Consider the following 17,487-nt stretch of genomic DNA (forward strand, 5'->3'; position numbering starts at 1 on the left):
GGTAGGATTTCTATCCCTATTTGGCAGAAAAGGAAACTGAAGCTCAGAGTGGCCAGAAAGAGGTGACACAAAGATAAGGATTTAGGTATTCTGATTATAATTCTGATACACTTTTCACTACACCGCCCAACTAAGACGCTCGCCAACCAGCTCCCCTTATGCCTGATACCACTGTCCTGTCCTTGATTTAGTCCCTGAAAGAGAGTGGGTGAGGAACTGAAGGACAGAAAGAGATGCGGTAGGGGGAGGGAGTGAAGAGGAAAACAGTGGGTAGTTTGATGTAATCATTTTGTTTCAGGACTTAAACCTTTCTGGCCCTGCCAAATGCCTCTTCTCCTGTATATCTTACTGAATACTAATTTGTGATGGACAGGGGATTTTAATATATGAATGTGTAGTTGGAGATAAGAGAATTAGATTTGGGATTACCCACTGGAAACTGTAAAATAGCCCAAAAGATAATAACTAGCAGTGAGTGTTTACTATGTGCCAGGTAACCATTCTACATATATCCTAAGCATTCTATATATATTAATTCATTCAATTTTCACAAGAGGTAGGTGTATGGTTATTTATCCCCATTTTACAGATGAGGAAACAGGCACAGGGAGCTTAAGTAACTGGCCAAATGTTACACAGCTAGTTAAGCGCAAAGTTGGAAGCCCTGCGGTCTGACTTGAGCGGTAAGACGGTGCCGCTTAGGCAGTCATAGAATCTAAGTACACACAAATGTAAATCATTCTGTAGGGCTGAAGGGAGGTTTTTCATTTGTGTTCCTACTACGACTGCCTCTTTGTTTTGGTGGAAAGAGGAACTCTGTCTTTTCATATCCCCACGCAAAAGGCGGTGCGTCAAAGCACTTATTCCTTAATAAACAGATATTGATCAACCACTACGCCCGCCCCTGGAGTGAAAATGTGAAGACTCCTCCTTCCTCTGATATTTATTCATATTCCAGGCCCCTCCCTTTGCCTTTTTTTTTTAACCGCCCAGGATCAGGCATGTGCTCTGAAGACTCCAGCACACTCGTGTGTCTTGTGGTTTTGTCACAAACCGGAACGCGCCGCTCCGAGGCTGCTAATTTTCATACTGAATTTCTAGCATGTTTACACCCCATCAGGGGGGGATATGAATCAGGCTATGTGCACTAGTGGACGCACTTGCAAAGATGAGAGTATTTGCTAGGTGGTGTTATGCCCAACCCGGGGCCTCTGTGGCCGGGCTAAATAGCTTAGTATTTCGCTTCTCTAGGTGTTCCCGAATGTGATGCAATAGTAGCAAACGAGAGCGTCATCATGAAGTCATTGCGGGACAAGGGGAAAGGGGCGGGAGGGCCCTCCCTTGAGGGGAGGAGCCCTTTCACCTGGCCCTTGAAGCACCTACTCTTCACCGGAATTTCCCGAGAGCCTCCTCCCTCGGATAAGTCCTCTTGCAGCCGCCACCACAGAAATCTCCGTTTTCAATCCGGGGTTTTGAAATTTAGGCTCCGGTCTCTATGAGACTCTTCCGAAGCCCTGCCCCCAGTTTTAAGTTTCATCCAATAAAGAACCTAAAGGAGGGGCCGGCAGGCGGGTCAGTGACGCGATGCAGATTGATTGGCATTCAGGACACCGACGTCCTAGATTAGTCCCAAATTTCGCCAATCCAAAGGCGGGGGTGGGACGGTGCAGGCGCAGAGGACTGGGTTTGGCTGGACTCGATTTAAAGAGACAGAAGCTGTCGGGGTCCAAGACGGTCCGCGAGACCCTCCCCCCAAGTCCTTGGGACCACTTGGGTCCCCAAAGCTGGGGAGATGGTTTGCGGAGGCTTTGCCTGCTCCAAGAATGCGCTCTGCGCGCTCAACGTGGTCTACATGGTGAGGTTTTGGAGGTGGGAGGAAGCGCCAGGGCGGAAAGGCCAATGTAGATAATGTCTAGGGGACTTCGGATGGGGAGAGGGATGTACTAGGGGTTCCGGGAAGATTCCCGGGAACTTCCGGCGAAGAGGGAATTCCTAGGGACTTCCGTGGGAAGAGAGGAGACTTCCGGTGATCAGAGGGTTTATCTAGGGCTGGGGAGGTGATGAAGTGAAGGCTCATCGTGGGGATAAAGGCCCAGCCCTCCCTCTTCTGAATTTAGGCTTCTCCCAAATGGAAGTGATGGATGAAGCTAAATGTTCCGTTTTATATTCATAGACTTTACGCTCCCTGCCGCCTCTCAGCCCTATTCCAGCCATTCTGACCTCTGATGGGAGGAGTGCCCAGGGATGGTCCTGGTCCTGGTAGTAGTACTTCTCACTCACTCACTCACTCACACAAAACTCAGTTCTTTATTGTCCAGCCACCGCTCTCACCTTGACCTTTGGCGGTGATGCACACTGAAATTCTTTTAAGATATATCCTGCTGTTTTCCTTAGCTGGTAGGCTTATTGCTCATTGGAGTGGCTGCATGGGCTAAGGGCCTGGGTCTGGTGTCCAGCATCCATATCATCGGAGGAGTCATTGCAGTGGGAGTCTTCCTTCTTCTCATCGCGGTTGCTGGACTGGTAGGTGCTGTCAACCACCACCAAGTACTGCTTTTCTTTGTATCCTGACCTGAAGTGATTGGGGCACCGGGGCTCTTGGGAGGACTGTTAGCTAGGAAGTTAGAAAGGAGGGTAGGAGACCTCCAGTGTTTGGGGGATATGTCTCCTTGCCCTCCCTTATACCATACTCTATGAAACAAAAGCCAATGATTTTGTTTTCAACTGACGTAATTGTGTAAGTTCTTTGACTAGATCAGATTGTTACTATAGGTGGAACATAAAGGAATCTAGGACTTTTTTTTTTTTCCATAACTCTTCCTCTCAGTACATGATCATCCTTGGTTTGGTCTTCATCTTCCAGTTTGGAATCTCTTGCTCATGTCTGGCTATTAACCTAAGCAAACAGGTAAGAAGGTGCCCTTTCAAGTACTCACTTTTTTCCCCACCCTCTAACCTCTTGACTCCTTTACTCTCAGTCTGGCCCCAAAGATCATTCTTAGACCCACTACTTCCAGAGCTATTTGCTTCCTTTGGGATGTCTGGCTAACTGACCGTGAGGACCATCCAGAAGGAAGTGGATGGTAACTGTGTCTGCACCTTTGCTTTTCAAGGACGTTAACTCTGCTTAAAAAGGGAAATTGAAACTGGACCTGGGATCAAAATGTTAGGGGATTCATAAGATTAGCATCAAATGATTTCCTTCTGCCTATATCCTCCAGACAGATGTCATCAATGCTTCTTGGTGGGTCATGAGCAACAAGACCCGGGATGAACTGGAAAGAAGTTTTGATTGCTGTGGCTTGTTCAACCTTACAACCCTGGATCAACAAGATTACGCTTTCTGCACTGCAGTGAGCTGGCATGGGAGGGGTTTGGGGGGTGGCGGTGGTTTGTGTGATAGAAAACTGGCTAAGGCCAATGCTCAAATTGGCAGATTTGAGCTTAATGTGATTGCCTGTCTCTAGCAGCTCACTTGTATTGGGGCTGTGTGCTGGTAGGAGTTGGGGGATGGATACAGATTCTAGAGAATTAGCCAAGTGAAGAGTCCAGTCTATAGGATACTCATCAGGAACTGGAAAATAATTCCTAGGGTCATTCGCCATAGTTACGATAGAGCACCATAGCAACTCTGCATCCTCCAAACATGCATATGTGTGTTTTTCGCTCAGGTCTGCAAGAGCCGGAGCCCCACATGTCAGATGTGTGGAGAAAAGTTTCTTAAGCATTCAGATGAAGCCCTGAAAATCCTGGGGGGTGTTGGACTCTTCTTTAGCTTCACAGAGGTAACATTCTCTAGTTCCCTTATATCCTTTCTGTACACCTCCAAATCTTAGCCCCAGAAATTCATAGTTCGTGCTTATCTCTTTTCTCTTTGCTGCTACAGATCCTTGGTGTTTGGCTAGCGATGAGATTTCGGAATCAGAAGGATCCTCGAGCCAACCCCAGTGCCTTTCTATGAGACTTTGGATCCTTCTGACATCTTTCCTGCTGTTTGCTCTCCCTAAGCTTTTTCTTCCCCTTAGGGAAAACTTGGGGTCTGTAGCCCTTTTTGAGAAAAAGGAAAGGGCCTTTGCCATGTTCCCTAAAGATGACTGAACAGTTAGGCTTTATGCCTTGATATATTTTGCTGGGAGAAAGATTATAAGGAATAAAGAAAAACCCTTCTTCCTTCCTCTCTCCCTAAGGGATATGGGAAGTTTCCAGGATTACATGAGATGGGACGGGGGTTGGAGTCATTCCTGGCTGTTTCCCCTCTTCTCCCTTTCATATGCTGGACCACCTCAACACATCTTTGCTCCAAGGTAAATCAGGGACAGATCCAGAAAGAAAACTACCAAGAACTCTTGTAATAAGGAGGACCTGGTTTGGGGAAGTTCAGTAAATATAAAAATAAAAACCATTTAAACTCTATAATCAAAGAAGCCATGTAAATGCCTTTTCTTCTCTTGTTAGTAGAGGGGCTCCACTGACCCTGTGACCTAAAGAGAATCTGCAAGGAAGTTCCATCTTCCAAATGGTTTTTTCCAAATCCCCAAACAGTAAAGCCAATCAGAGGAAGAAACATTAAAAAAAAAAAAAAAAAAAGACCGTATTTCTTTGTTTTGTTTGTCCTGTATAAAAAAGGATCCCGATATAAAGGTATAAAGAAGGGGAGAACAAGGGACATATCCCTTGGTGTAAGGACACAGGATAAAGATAAGCCTCAAAAAGAAGGGTGGGAGGGGAATATGGTTAAGGCAGTAAAATATTGTCTGTAAAAAGTTGGAGGAGGAGTCTCCACAGCTTCAGAGATGAAGGCAGAGGTTGCCTTCTCATTGGTGGGGCTCTCCACTCAAGTGTTCAAAAGAAGGGAAATTTGGTGTCTCTCGCCTTGGTTCTGTTCCAGCCATTCTGTTGTTCACTCTGCGTCACCTTCTGCCTTGTGTAGATAAGAGTGCTGCAGGGCTCGGAAGGCAGAGATTCGCTTGTGTGGGTTAAAAGTCAGCATCTCCTGAGAAGGGACGCAAATGTCAGAAAACATGGAAGAAACAAAAAAGACTCCTGCTTACCCCCAACAATACCTAGAATGGGTGATTTTCTCTATCCCTCTTGTGGACAGCCATTCAAAACAGTAATAAAAACCAGCCCGTTCACTAACAAGTCTCAGTAACAACAATGCATTTGGGTTCCTTTTATCTTGCTCCATTTCCCCCTACTGGTGGCTCAAGTGGTAAAATAAACTGCCTGCAATGCAGGAGACCTGGGTTTAATCCCTGGGTCGGGAAGACCCCCTGGACAAGGAAATGGCAACCCACTCCAGTGGGCTACAGTCCATGGGGTTGTAAAGAGTCTGACACGACTGAGTGACAAACACGGGATATCCCCCTGCAGTCTCGCCCTGTGCCCATGCCTGAGTCTATTACCAGCAGCAGCTGTGCTCCAGATTCCTCCAGCTCAGGGACCACCGACTGCACTGGGCGGGGCCCTCGGGGGGAAAAGGCTCCTCGGGGTAGAGAGACATCTCGGGGCCAGTCATCCTCTGGGGGCAGTCCAATCAGGCTATGGGGAACAGGAGAATTCTGGTCAGGAGGGCCCTTTTCCAGCCCCCATCTCCAGGGGCAGAGCCAGCTGCTGCCAAGGGCTCAGCAGAAACAGAAGGACTCGGAATGCAAAGTTCTTCCCCTTGCAGGTCACTTACTCAAAGATTTTGCCTAACTGGTCAGCTTCAGAGTTTCCACAGAAGAGAGGCCTAAGGTGAAAAGAGACATTCATTCCAGTAGCAGTCTTTCAAAGACAGGGTGGTAGATAACTACTTAGTGGCTCAAAACATTAGGGTGTGGAGAATAAAGGGCTACGAAATTCCTAATTCCAGAACATTTCAGAGTTTCTGGCTATGGACAAGGTAGCCAGTAGTAAGTGGAAGAGCGGGCAGGGTATGAGTGTGGTTTATGAATAAAAGACTTGGGAAATCAAAATGTTTGGGATACTTGGGCCCCATACTTTCGACGAAACATCTCTGCAAAGATACAGCCAACGCTCCACATGTCCACGGGTGTTGCATACGTAGACTGCAAAAGAACTTCTGGAGCACGATACCAGAGTGTAACAACCTGATGGGAATAAGTAGTGCAGATGAGAGTCCTGCAAGTTACTGCAAAGCACATGAAAAAACACACTCCTTCTCAACTGCTATGGGCAATCACTCTTCTCCCCAAGCCAGATCCCATCTTGGCCACCATCATTCTACTGACCACAGGTGTAAGTGCCATCTGGTAGCTGTAGATTCTGGCCAGGCCAAAGTCAGCCAGCTTGACTGTCCCACCACTTGTCACCAGAATGTTCTCTGGCTTCAGGTCTCGGTGAACGATGCAGTTGGCATGAAGGAAATCCAGGCCTCTTAGAAATTGGCGCATCAGATCCTGGTTTGGAAGGGGGAAGTACAGAGAAACTGGGAACCAGGTGCCACACCTGAAATTACAACAGAAACTACCACAATGGTCTCAAGCTACCTCTCAGTGTCTGCCCACCCTACTTACTTTTATGGTCTCCACTGGCAAGCCTGGTGGGGGTGCCTTGTCCAGATATGTCCTGAGATCTTGGTCCACATGCTCAAACACCAGGGTCACTTTGGTCTCCCGGTCAGTTCGGGCTGTTGCACAGACGTCCATAAGCCTGGCCAGAACAAGTGGTCACTCACTGACCAATGGTCTTGGACCCAACATGGCCTCCCCTATTTCCTCAGGGTTCCCACTCCTCTTCTGACCACCACTCTACATCTATAGGTTAGGCTGTCTTTTTCCTTTCACGACCCACTCCCATGCTTCCATCTTCTCACCTGACAACATTGGGATGCTCAAAAGCCTCCAGACGCCGCAGTAAGGCCACCTCCCGAACGGTGCTGATGGGCAGGCCCCCTCCAGCACCTCCTCCATTGGGGACTCTTACACTCTTGAGGGCCACAAAGTGGCCACTGTGGGGATCACGGGCCTTGTACACTGTCCCATAGGCACCGACACCAATCTCAGCCACTGGCTCATATCGGGAGGTAGCCATTCTCAGACCAGAGAAGACCCTACAATCACAGAGGCTCAATGAGCCTGCAGGAACAAAGTGACTCCCACGAAAGACATCACAAAGACAATATCAACAGCATTCCCAAACTTCCCTGAGGGCAGCCCCCTAGGTAACACAATAACTAACCCCAAACCCTCCAGCCACGTGAGGCCCCATAACTTTTTCAAAGATGCATTTTCCTTGGGGACCATCAAGCCCCACACAAGGGAAATCCCATACGACACACCCCCTACATCAAAGACCCGACACCCAGTTCCTGAAATTACACCTCCCTTCGGCCACAAAGGAACATTATCACATCCTGCCCCACTTCCCGCCCTCGAGCAACCCTTCCATAACCAGCCCGCGTAGGAAGCAGTGGAGGGCGAGAATGGTCCCCATTCCTGAGAAGGGCTACACTCACCTCGCCCCGTGTCAGGAGCTGCGGGGTCGGCCCGTTATCCGGACCCCGGAGCCGGTCCCTGCAGCGCCATACACTCGAGGTCTGTCCTGGGCAGCTGGACGCTATGGGCCCGACCATAGACACAGGCCGCAGGCTAGAGCGGCCCCCTTTACCCCCACCCTCACCATGTGACCAGCTGCCAAAGAGGCGCGCGGAAATTGGAGGGGCGGGGCGAACGCCGGACGTTCGGACCACGTGACCGGACTACTCATGCGCAGAGGGGCAGCCGAGAAGCAGCTTTGAACGAGAAAGGGGCGAGGAGGGGAAAGAGGCGGAGGAGAGATGGCAACCACATGATCTGTTGCTATCACACGTGACCGTTTGACATTGCTTGGAGGAGCAGAGGTGTGGTTACGCTGAAGGGCACGTGACTGGCTGCCTTAACTCTGGCTGGGGTGGAGGGGCGGGAGAAGAGAGAGGGTGGAGTCCAATGCGGTGCCATGGCAACCTGGGCCACCCAGGATTCCCAGCTCCCGGCTGCAGGCCGAGCCTGAGTCTCACTACCCTTCTCTCACTCTCTCTAAGCGGGGAGGTGGGTCGAGGGACGGGAGGTGGTCCTGTGGTCTTTCTGCTCCATCGTCCATCGCCAGCGGAAAACATGTTTTCATTTGTGTCTTTGTTGCATTCATTCATTCAGCAAATGTTTACTGAGTCCTTGCTTCCTGTGTGTATGTGGGGTTTCTTTTTTTAATTTTTTTTCGAGTCTCAGACACTTGACATTTTTTTCAACTAGTGATAAGGTTATCTATAAAGATACAGTCACATATTTTATATGTGGTCATATAAAATAGGGAGTAGACGGTGCCCAGTTCAGTTCAGTTGCTCAGTCGTGTCTGACTCTTTGCGACCCCATGGACTACAGCACGCCAGGCTTCCCTGTCCATCACCAACTCCCGGAGCTTACTCAAACTCACGTCCATCGAGTTAGTGATGCCATCCAACCATCTCGTCCTCTGTCGTCCCCTTCTCCTCCCGCCTTCAATCTTTCCCAGCATCAGGGTCTTTTCTAGTGAGTCAGTTCTTTGCATCAGGTGGCCAAAGTACTGGAGTTTCAGCTTCAGCATCAGTCCTTCCAATGAATATTCAGGACTGATTGCCTTTGGGATAGACTGGTTGGATCTCCTTGCAGTCCAAGGGACTGCCCATGTGAGGACAAAACTGGGATTAAAGGACTAATGGAAGACAGGTTAGTACAATAATCCAACAGGACGTGTGGCAAGATAATGTCGTCCCCTCTTCCCAACTTCCAAAGCAGAGACCAGATACCTTCTGACAGAGAAGTTATTGATGAGCCGGAAAGAGGAATACTTGACCTTTAAGGCTCTTTTCTGCAGTAAGATGGTATGACATGTGTGTATGATATTATATACATCACATACAGATAGACATAGGAGTGAGCATGAGCAAGGAAGTTACCACCACACTGCATGAAAGTGAGTGTTCCCTTCTGCAAACCTTGTGACTCCTTATATGGGGTTGTTGCGTTTCTCTTTTTTCCCCTATGGCAAGCTTTCCTAGCCCTTGTCCTAAGAGACTTTTCCCAAACAACCTCTGCTCACAGACATCTAGGTAGACAACAGGCAAGTTTCTCTGACTTCCCTTGTCTTACTGACTCCAACTTCTTTGTCTCCCAACCCTTTGAGAGAATGGGAATAAGGAAAAGAAGGGATCGGTTTCTCATTTATGAGAAACTGTCTAAAATCTGAAACCATTCTATTGTTCTATTTGCTCTCCTTGTGCCCTAACTTCTATTCTCCTTAATCATCTGGCTGAGGATATGAGTTCAAGCTTGAGATTCATATAAACCATGCTCCAGGGCGAAATGGAAGACATGTCAGTACAGATTTCCCCTGTTTGCATTCTGATAGTTGTAGTCCTGGGCCTTTGCTGGCAAAGGCAACTGGAATTCTGGTAAGAAAAATCCCAAGGTGCTAACTGATTAAGGGGCTTGTGAGGTGAATGTTTCATTGACTATTTTGCTAGGATTGGTGGGTTTGTAAACCTCTGGAAGGCTAAGTTTCTCTGAGTGTGTTAAACTTTCATCCTACCCCAGCAAGGTCTCACTTTAGCCTCACCCTCCACATAAGCTCACTGTTTTTAAAATAGAAGTCATCCTCCATCTTGGCTTGGGTTCCAGACCCTTTTTCTGATTAATTCATCCATCCATCCAAAATATTTGAATGATTTGTAAGAGCATTACTCTCCTTAATCACTTTCTATTGAGGATCTTTAGTTTGGCAGTCTGTCCCTGATTACATACCCTCCCTTTTCCTGTTACTTTTTTTTACCAATTAATTTTTCCCCCAGTGTGTTTGACCCAATGAGCTTCCCTGGAATTCCTTTTCCCACAGCATTGATAAGGAGAGGAGCAGGATGTAACTGTAAGGTAGAAATAAGGAATAAGAGGGTACAACTGGTTCTCAGGGTCGAGAGCCCCCATACAACAAAGAGCTAAGCATGTGTGTGCGCGTGCGCGGGTGTGTACGTGTGTGTGTGTGTGTGTGTGTGTGTGTGTTAGGTATGGTTCACTTCAGTGCAGTGGTGGTGGGTCAGGGGAATACCAGGAAAGACTCACCCCTTTAACACTCCGCTCCTTTGCTCACTCACCTCCCTCACACAATTACACACTTCTGTTTTTCATACAATCCAATTCCACCCCTTACACATTCATCTCTTCCACAGCCCCACACTGTGCACACTTTTCAGTCTTTTGTGTAAAAGTGTTTATTGCTTGAGCCCATGTCTTGCTCACTCACCTCGGACCCTTGTTTAGCTTGCTTTCTTTGCACACTCCCTTTTGCACAAGCCTCTCCCTCCCTGGTGCACCTGCGTCTGTGACCACTCACCTTCCATCCTCACCCGCCCCCCCCCCACCCCCATTCACACACCTAATCTCTAACCCGTGTGCACATCCCCCTTCCTTGGCCACTCCCCTCCCTCCACCCTCCCCCGGGTTCGCACACTCGCCCCCGCCTCTGGGGACACCTGCTCGTGCGGGGCAGGGCGGGGATGCGCAGCCGCGGCCACTTCTCCTCGTCTCCCCCTCCCCGCCCCGCCCCTCCCTCCATCCCTCACCGGCTCCCCGGCTCCCGCCCCTCCCGCCCCGCCCGCCCGCCGCTCCGGGGGGGTCTCCGCCGCCGCCGCCGCCGGAAGGAGCCGCCATTTGCCACCGCCGAGCGCACGGGCCGAGCCGGAGCCGGAGCCGGAGCGGGACTGGGGCCAGGAGGACGGCGATGGGGGGCGGCCCCGGCGCAGGAAGACCGGGGCTCGTAACCCCGGGGGCCCGGCCCGCTCCGGACCCGGACCCGCGGGGCGCGGCACCCTGAGCCCACCCCCACCCCGCCCCCTGCCCCGGCCATGGCTGCCCGCCCCGCCGCCCCCGGGCCGCCAGCCCTCTCGGCCCCGCAAACCCCGGAGTCCCGGCGGTGGCAGCAGTGAACGGCTCTCGCAGGCCCCGTAGACCCCAGCCGGGCTTGGCTCTCTAGCGCGCGCCCCCTTCCCGGCCTTGTCCTCTCCCTTCCCCCCGCCGCCCGAGAGCCCCCCTTGCACGCCGCCCCCCGCCCCCCGCCCCCCGGCGCCCGGACGATGCTCAAGTCTCGGCTCCGCATGTTCCTGAACGAGCTGAAGCTGCTGGTGCTGACGGGCGGGGGGCGGCCCCGGGCCGAGCCGCAGCCCCGGGGGGGCGGGGGAGGCGGCTGCGGCTGGGCGCCCTTCGCCGGCTGCTCGGCCCGGGACGGCGACGGAGACGAAGAGGAGTACTACGGGTCAGAGCCGAGAGCCCGGGGCCTGGCCGGCGACAAGGAGCCGCGGGCCGGACCCCCGCCGCCGCACGCGCCGCCGCCGCCGCCCCCGGGCGCTCTGGACGCCCTGTCGCTCAGCAGCAGCCTGGACAGCGGGCTCCGAACCCCTCAGTGCCGAATCTGCTTCCAAGGCCCTGAGCAGGTCAGGCCTGGGCACCCGGCGGGGCGGGGAGGGGTTGGGGCGCGCACCTGGGCCGCCCGGAGAGACCGGGAGCAGGGGGCGGGGCCTGAGGAGGCTGGGCGGGACCCAGGGACCTGGGGTGGAAATGGAGTGAGGTTGAGGGGCTTGGCTGGAGACTTCAGGGCGCGGATTTGGGGTGGAGGCGGATCAGGGGTCTCCAGGAAGGGGTGGGGCTTTCTCCTGGGAGGGCCCCAAATCCTTCTCGCGGCTTAACCGAGACAGCCTTTCTCCCCCACTTCTCTCACCCCAGGGTCTCTGTAGGCTGAGGGCTGGGAGGTGGGCAGACAGGAGAATGCTTCTGTTTTCTACCTTGAACGGAGGCGCCCAGCCGGTGCCCTCACCTGCCTCAGTAGTTCTCTCCGTGGGGCACTTTTCTTCACTTCCCATTCCACAACTTTCTTTCTCATTCCAAAGAATATTCTTTGTTTAAATGTTATGGACAAAGTTGTCCCGGGATAGTACCAAGGGGGTGTCTCTTCCTGTCTTGAGAAATTACTTTGATTAAAGGGGAACAGCTTCCACTCCCAACCTTAGGATATCTTCCTTTCAGATTCTTGGAACCTGAGGACTGTAACCTATCCCAGTCTGCACCACATCTGTGAAACACTTTACAGTGATGGAATGGGTTAGGAAGGCATGGCTCAGAAGCTCGCACTTCTGTTTCTCCAGATCCTAAGGGGTGGCTTAAGGAGCACCCTCCTCAAACTCTAGGAACAGAGAAGACCCAGTATTTACCAGCCAACTACCCCCTCCCCGTCCCTTCTCTGGTCTCTTCTATTGGGTCCAGGAAGTTTACCTTGAACTCTAAATTTTTTTTCTTTTGGGCTTGTAGCCTTAGCGTCTTGCTTTGTTTTGGTTGAAAGGCCTGATTTTTATTTATTTATTTATTTTTAAGGTAGGAGACACCTGGAGAAGAGGTTTCTCTCTCTCGAGTGGAGAGGACTGTGGTCGGGTGGCGATAGCTGACAGGGACTCTCCTTACTCTTCCTCCAGGGGGAGCTCCTGAGCCCCTGCCGCTGCGACGGCTCAGTGCGCTGCACTCACCAGCCCTGCCTCATCCGCTGGATCAGCGAGAGGGGCTCCTGGAGCTGTGAGCTCTGCTACTTCAAGTACCAGGTCCTGGCAATCAGCACCAAGAACCCCTTGCAGGTGAAGTATAAGGGGAGCACTCTGAGACTGGGGCAAGGGCCTTTCAGCAGTTAGAATCAGGGACCCTCCAGGCAGCTTATTTCATCCATTTACTCTTGCTTCAAAGTCACCCTCTCCTCCATTATCATAATCTCCTGTCTATAAATATCCCCCTTCCTTCGTTTACTCACAAAGACATTTATTGGGTGCCACCTGTGTGCCAGGCCCTGGGACAACAAAAGAGGAAAAGGCAGTGGCGCTGCTGTTACTGCTAGAATCATACATGTAGAGTGATCTATGTGTCAAGTTCTTGGTGTGTATTAACTCTTTTAATCCTAATAATTATGTACCATTAGTATCTACATTTTAAGTCAGTGAGGACATTGATGCACAAGTAAATTTTAAAACTTGCCCGAAGTTACTCAGCCAGAAAGTGAGTAAGGATTTGGAATTCAGATCCTAGATGATCTGATTTCAGAGCAGTGGTCTGTCATGCCTTTCTAAAATAAGACAGGAAATGGTCTCAAATAATATAAGAAGTGCCACATTCTAGACTTGATCAAGGCACAGAGAAGACAGATTATTAGTCCTACCTGAAGCATTTCAGGAAGGCTCCTGGTGCATCCTCCTAATAAGGGCAACCCTAACCTGGCTTTCCATCTCTTTCTGTGACTTTTTGGAGCCTTTTCTCCCATACAGTGGCAGGCCATCTCCCTGACGGTCATCGAGAAGGTCCAGATTGCAGCCATAGTTCTGGGCTCACTCTTCCTCGTCGCCAGCATCTCCTGGCTCATTTGGTCCTCACTTAGCCCTTCAGCCAAGTGGCAACGGCAAGATCTGCTCTTTCAGATCTGCTATGGCATGTACGGCTTCATGGATGTCGTCTGCATAGGTGAGGGCACCTCTCTCTCACCTGCCCAGCATCTTCCTCCAACTGACACACATCACTTTCCCTGCCCATTCCCTCAGTTTCATGGCCACGTTTTCTACCACTGAGAACCTTTAGGGCAATCCTGGTGTCTCTCCCTTCCCTGCTTCTCCAGGCCCTTTGCAACCCTATCTCCGCCCCCCTGGAGAAATGTTGGCTTAAGTACCTCTGGTCTAGGTCTGGGCAGCATTGACTCTGGACTTCTTTTTTTTTTTTTTGACTCTGGACTTCTTATCCTCTTGCTCAGGCCTCATCGTCCATGAAGGCTCCTCCGTCTACCGTATCTTCAAGCGCTGGCAGGCAGTAAACCAGCAGTGGAAGGTCCTGAATTATGACAAGACCAAGGACATAGGAGGAGATGCAGGGGGAGGGACGGCAGGGAAGCCGGGCCCCAGGACCTCACGGACGGGCCCCCCTACTGGGGCCACCAGCCGCCCCCCGGCTGCCCAGCGCATGCGGACGCTCTTGCCTCAGCGCTGTGGCTACACAATCCTGCATCTCCTTGGACAGCTGCGGCCACCAGATGCCCGTTCCAGTTCCAATTCTGGCCGTGAGGTTGTCATGAGGGTCACCACGGTCTGAGCTGAACTCCAGGAGTGGGGATGTTGAGTCAGTGCATCGGCCAGAGATAAGCTGTCATGGCTGCTGGAGGTACCACCTGGACAAGGTGTTTGGGGCACACTGCCTCCACCAATGAGGATCTCTGTGGACAGCTTCAAGCTGGAGACATTGTCTGGCCTCTACTGCCCACTGGGTAGAGACACCTGGATACATTCCAGCCCCCACTGACAGCCCCTCACACTCATCCTGGGGCAGCCAGTGGGTAGGTGGGGAGAGCATCATTTCTTCCCTAGAGAACCGTCCTTACCTCAGCTCCTAGGGCCTCCAGCCCCCCAGCTCCACTATGGTGACTTGGTGAAGGGGGACCAGTGCCAGAAGAAAGGGGCTGTAGACCCCCCCGTTCCCTACCCCATGGCCACAGGGCAGCTGGCAATAAGACTAGTATACATTGACCTCCCGTTCCCTGCATGAGGGCGGGGGTACTTCCCTGTGCTCCACCCCCCATTGCATGGGGGGAGGGGCATAAAGAATCATTTATATGCACTTGGAGACTCCTTTCTCATCTGGGGGTTTTCTGGAGGTTTGGGAGGTGTGGGGAAGTTTCTCTGCAGAGGTTGCAAATCCCAAATGCAGCAGTGGTTTCTGAGTTGGAGGTGTAACTCCCACTTGGTGGTGAATAATTCACATTGGCTGCTAGGTGGCAGCGCTCAGAAGCATTTCAGGGGTGGACCTGACACCTGGGTGTTGTGTGATTTGGAAAAAAAGTCTCCCCACCGTGGTTTTCCTGTCTACCTCATAGGGCTGGATTGAGGATAAATGAGGGACAGGTTGAATGCCATTGTAGGGAAAATCATTGATGGCATAAAAAGATTTCTAGACTAGTTCATGGTGCATTTATTTCAAATAATAGCTGATTTACAAATTCCAAAATGTTTTTCAACTGGAGTTACACAGAGTCTTGGAAATTTGTGTTAAATATCATAATAGATACGGAAAATTTGAGGGGAAATAGACATTGCAAATGTGAAGGATGGTGGTTATTTGCAAGAATGAGAGCTCCTCCAATCCCCTAAACATTGGGGGCTGGAGCAGTCCTTGTTCAGGGAATCTTGCAGGTTCTATCAATCCCTGCTAGGTAATGTGCTCACCAGGAGAAGTGGTGTGAAGTGAATTTGGACTCGTTTGGAGTGAGACAGACAGACTTTCCCAGGGTTATGAGTCTCCAGCCCCAGTTTAAGCTCCCTTGTTCAGGGCCACAGGTCTGATCTTGGTGTGCCCCAGCTAGTTGATATTAACTGGAAGATCTTGTGCTTGGAGGCAGGCACGTAGAGGGCTGAAAAAGGTTTGGGAAGGACTGATGAAGATGCCAGCATGATGCCTGGTCCCTTTCTCTTGCGGCCTTGGGGCTATGTGTTATATGAAGGATGGTGTCTTTTACGTGAACTATTGATCAGCAATTAAAATAATTACTTCACAACATTGCTTAAGTCAGATCCAGAGACCTCTCCTATTATTGGTCCTCCTCTCAGGGAAGGCTCTGCTTTGTCTTCTCCCTGGGGGTGTTTTGGGAATGCTTCTCTATTAAAGGTCACATATGCTTGCCCAGGAAATGGTCCTCCCCAATCCCTCTCCAAAAGGGGTCTCAGCCGCTGTCCATGGTGCTGGCACCCAGACTCGCTTAGGAATATAGGAATCAAAGCTGTACTTGGGTGTGAGTAACCTGGAAGTGTTGAAGTGTATCACCTCCAACCTCAGAGGGGATTCAAGTGAAGAGAAAACAGGCTGAGCCCTATCCCCCCGCCCCAACTTTTCCAGTGGGAAATAGTTTCCCCAGAAAGATAACCTTCCACATTCTCCACCTGGGGACACAGAAGGACCAGACTTCACTGATTTGCCTTTCACAGACTAGCTGGTGAGAACCAGAAGGGAGACAGCAAAACTAAGTGACTCCTAGTTCTTATCCAAGTAGATAGGGTTTAGGTAGGTATGACACAGGTGGGGTTTCCTGTGCCAAGCCTGAGCTTTCCCCCTTGATGGCCCCACATAAAGGCTTAGATATAACCAAGAATATAGGCACTTAATGTACAAGCACACTGTCCATTTCCGTGCTGGGTCCTAAAACAGGGCTAAGTGAGACAGCATTTTCCCCTCCCCTTCAGGACCATTGGAGGTATAGGTATGGAGGTTGGGACTGGCAATCTATATTGTCCTCTCTCCTTTTTCCACCTTTAAAGGATTATTGTCCAGGAAAGGGTCAGAAGGTCTGCTGCCCTTCTCAAGTGAGCAGGCCTACTTTCCCATGAGGAGTGTGAATGTGAAAAATCTTGACCACTGATTCCGGGGGAAAGGGTCTGAGAGGAAGTGGGGAGTTACTCTCCCTCTAAGCTCAGAACTGCCCCAAATCAGGTCACTTAGGTTCAAGTTGAGCTAGTGATAGTGAGTAGGGTTAGAGACTGAGAACGCAGCTGAGAAGGAGCTGAGAGGAGGAGCAGTAAAAGCACCAAACCTTGGTCTTTGAACAGGGTTGGGGGTATACCCTTACCCCTCTGTAGATCTTAACATAAATAGATAACCCCCAGAAGGCTAGTGGCTAATGGAGTTTCTGTGGAAGGGAGCCATGTCTAGGGCAGGGGCTGAGGTAGTGAGAGGAGGAGGAAGTGTGAAGTGAAATCTCCGTCTCCATCTGCTAATTGGAATGGAGGGGAGCAGGAAGAAGGAGGACAAGTCCTGACATGGGGTGGGTAAGCTAGGCTACAAAAGGCGCTGCAGGGAAGGTGCTGAGAGATTTATTTGTATGGAAGATGAGTTAATCTATATACATTACGAGTAGAGAACTGAGTCCAGCCTCTGGGGGGGCCAGAGAGTGCTGACTCAGGGGAACAGGGACTCTTGCGGCCCACTCCTCTTCTGCTTTGGTGCCCTAGGGCTTCTAGCCACCCTCACACTTGGCGTTCATCCTCTCTGACATCACCTCTCTGTCTGTATCCTTATCTTTCTCTGAAGGAAATTACCTTGGAGCAACATCTCTAAAGAGGGCAGAGTGGCCATGCTAAGGTGTCCTTTTAGTCCTGGCAGTCCAGGTTCCAAAAGCACTCGTCTACCAGACAGTCAACCATCTCTGCAAGTCCCTCCCCACCCCTTTTAACAGCCTAGCCCTTGAAGCTACTTTTCAACACTACCCTTCCTCAATCTCTTACAGGCAGCCAGACTTGGCTGTTCCCACAGATAGAAATGTGTCTGGGTTTGTGATGCAAACCTTTCTCCCAAGTATCTAGACCTCCCATTGTTATGGAGGCAGTGGGGGGGGGCCCCCCCCCCCCCCCGGGGGGCCCTGCGGGTGGTCACTTCAGGGACCTGAGAAACCAAAGTAGGGAATCTGGGTCAAGGTCTT

The 17,487-nt window shown here is 51.0% G+C and overlaps 3 protein-coding genes across 5 annotated transcripts; 2 read left to right on the top strand and 1 right to left on the bottom strand.

Annotated features, from left to right (window-relative positions):
* Nucleotides 1–1,656: 1,656 nt before the first annotated feature.
* TSPAN31 (tetraspanin 31) lies at nucleotides 1,657–4,421 on the top strand. Of its 2 annotated transcripts, none has more exons than XM_027542385.1 (6): nucleotides 1,657–1,855; nucleotides 2,395–2,523; nucleotides 2,828–2,908; nucleotides 3,222–3,353; nucleotides 3,672–3,785; nucleotides 3,887–4,421. In XM_027542385.1, the coding sequence occupies exons 1-6, from the start codon at nucleotides 1,793–1,795 to the stop codon at nucleotides 3,959–3,961; spliced, it is 594 nt and encodes a 197-aa protein (XP_027398186.1). In that variant the 5' UTR covers nucleotides 1,657–1,792; the 3' UTR covers nucleotides 3,962–4,421. The 2 variants fall into 2 exon arrangements, with proteins under 2 accessions (XP_027398186.1, XP_027398184.1); XM_027542383.1 differs by having other exon boundaries at nucleotides 1,658–1,855; nucleotides 2,395–2,562.
* A 158-nt stretch (nucleotides 4,422–4,579) lies between these two features.
* CDK4 (cyclin dependent kinase 4) lies at nucleotides 4,580–7,662 on the bottom strand. 2 transcript variants are annotated; one of them, XM_027542381.1, is made up of 8 exons: nucleotides 7,460–7,662; nucleotides 6,818–7,054; nucleotides 6,519–6,654; nucleotides 6,234–6,401; nucleotides 5,983–6,092; nucleotides 5,681–5,731; nucleotides 5,406–5,541; nucleotides 4,580–4,993 (listed from the first exon to the last, which is right to left on the bottom strand). In XM_027542381.1, the coding sequence occupies exons 2-8, from the start codon at nucleotides 7,033–7,035 to the stop codon at nucleotides 4,901–4,903; spliced, it is 912 nt and encodes a 303-aa protein (XP_027398182.1). In that variant the 5' UTR covers nucleotides 7,036–7,054; nucleotides 7,460–7,662; the 3' UTR covers nucleotides 4,580–4,900. The 2 variants fall into 2 exon arrangements, with proteins under 2 accessions (XP_027398182.1, XP_027398183.1); XM_027542382.1 differs by having other exon boundaries at nucleotides 6,818–7,079; nucleotides 7,460–7,653.
* A 2,976-nt stretch (nucleotides 7,663–10,638) lies between these two features.
* Nucleotides 10,639–15,583, top strand: MARCH9 (membrane associated ring-CH-type finger 9). Its single transcript, XM_027542389.1, has 4 exons — nucleotides 10,639–11,440; nucleotides 12,473–12,628; nucleotides 13,307–13,499; nucleotides 13,783–15,583. Exons 1-4 carry the CDS (start codon nucleotides 11,084–11,086, stop codon nucleotides 14,115–14,117), a joined length of 1,041 nt encoding a protein of 346 aa, XP_027398190.1. The 5' UTR covers nucleotides 10,639–11,083; the 3' UTR covers nucleotides 14,118–15,583.
* The last annotated feature ends 1,904 nt before the right edge of the window (nucleotides 15,584–17,487 follow it).

This window comes from Bos indicus x Bos taurus, chromosome 5, assembly GCF_003369695.1.
Source record: "Bos indicus x Bos taurus breed Angus x Brahman F1 hybrid chromosome 5, Bos_hybrid_MaternalHap_v2.0, whole genome shotgun sequence".
NCBI classification, from domain to species: domain Eukaryota; kingdom Metazoa; phylum Chordata; class Mammalia; order Artiodactyla; family Bovidae; genus Bos; species Bos indicus x Bos taurus.

Excerpts from the sequence above, each read along its gene's own strand:
- MARCH9 (XM_027542389.1), top strand. The coding sequence starts at position 11,084 with ATGCTCAAGTCTCGGCTCCGCATGTTCCTGAACGAGCTGAAGCTGCTG. Across the intron at positions 11,441-12,472 it reads GCTTCCAAGGCCCTGAGCAG|GGGGAGCTCCTGAGCCCCTG; the intron begins GTCAGGCCTGGG and ends CTCTTCCTCCAG. Across the intron at positions 13,500-13,782 it reads CATGGATGTCGTCTGCATAG|GCCTCATCGTCCATGAAGGC; the intron begins GTGAGGGCACCT and ends CCTCTTGCTCAG.
- CDK4 (XM_027542381.1), bottom strand. The coding sequence starts at position 7,035 with ATGGCTACCTCCCGATATGAGCCAGTGGCTGAGATTGGTGTCGGTGCC. Across the intron at positions 6,093-6,233 it reads AGATGGCACTTACACCTGTG|GTTGTTACACTCTGGTATCG; the intron begins GTCAGTAGAATG and ends TATTCCCATCAG. Across the intron at positions 4,994-5,405 it reads CTGGAGCACAGCTGCTGCTG|GAGATGCTGACTTTTAACCC; the intron begins GTAATAGACTCA and ends GTCCCTTCTCAG.
- TSPAN31 (XM_027542383.1), top strand. The coding sequence starts at position 1,793 with ATGGTTTGCGGAGGCTTTGCCTGCTCCAAGAATGCGCTCTGCGCGCTC. Across the intron at positions 1,856-2,394 it reads CGCTCAACGTGGTCTACATG|CTGGTAGGCTTATTGCTCAT; the intron begins GTGAGGTTTTGG and ends TGTTTTCCTTAG. Across the intron at positions 3,786-3,886 it reads TCTTCTTTAGCTTCACAGAG|ATCCTTGGTGTTTGGCTAGC; the intron begins GTAACATTCTCT and ends TTGCTGCTACAG.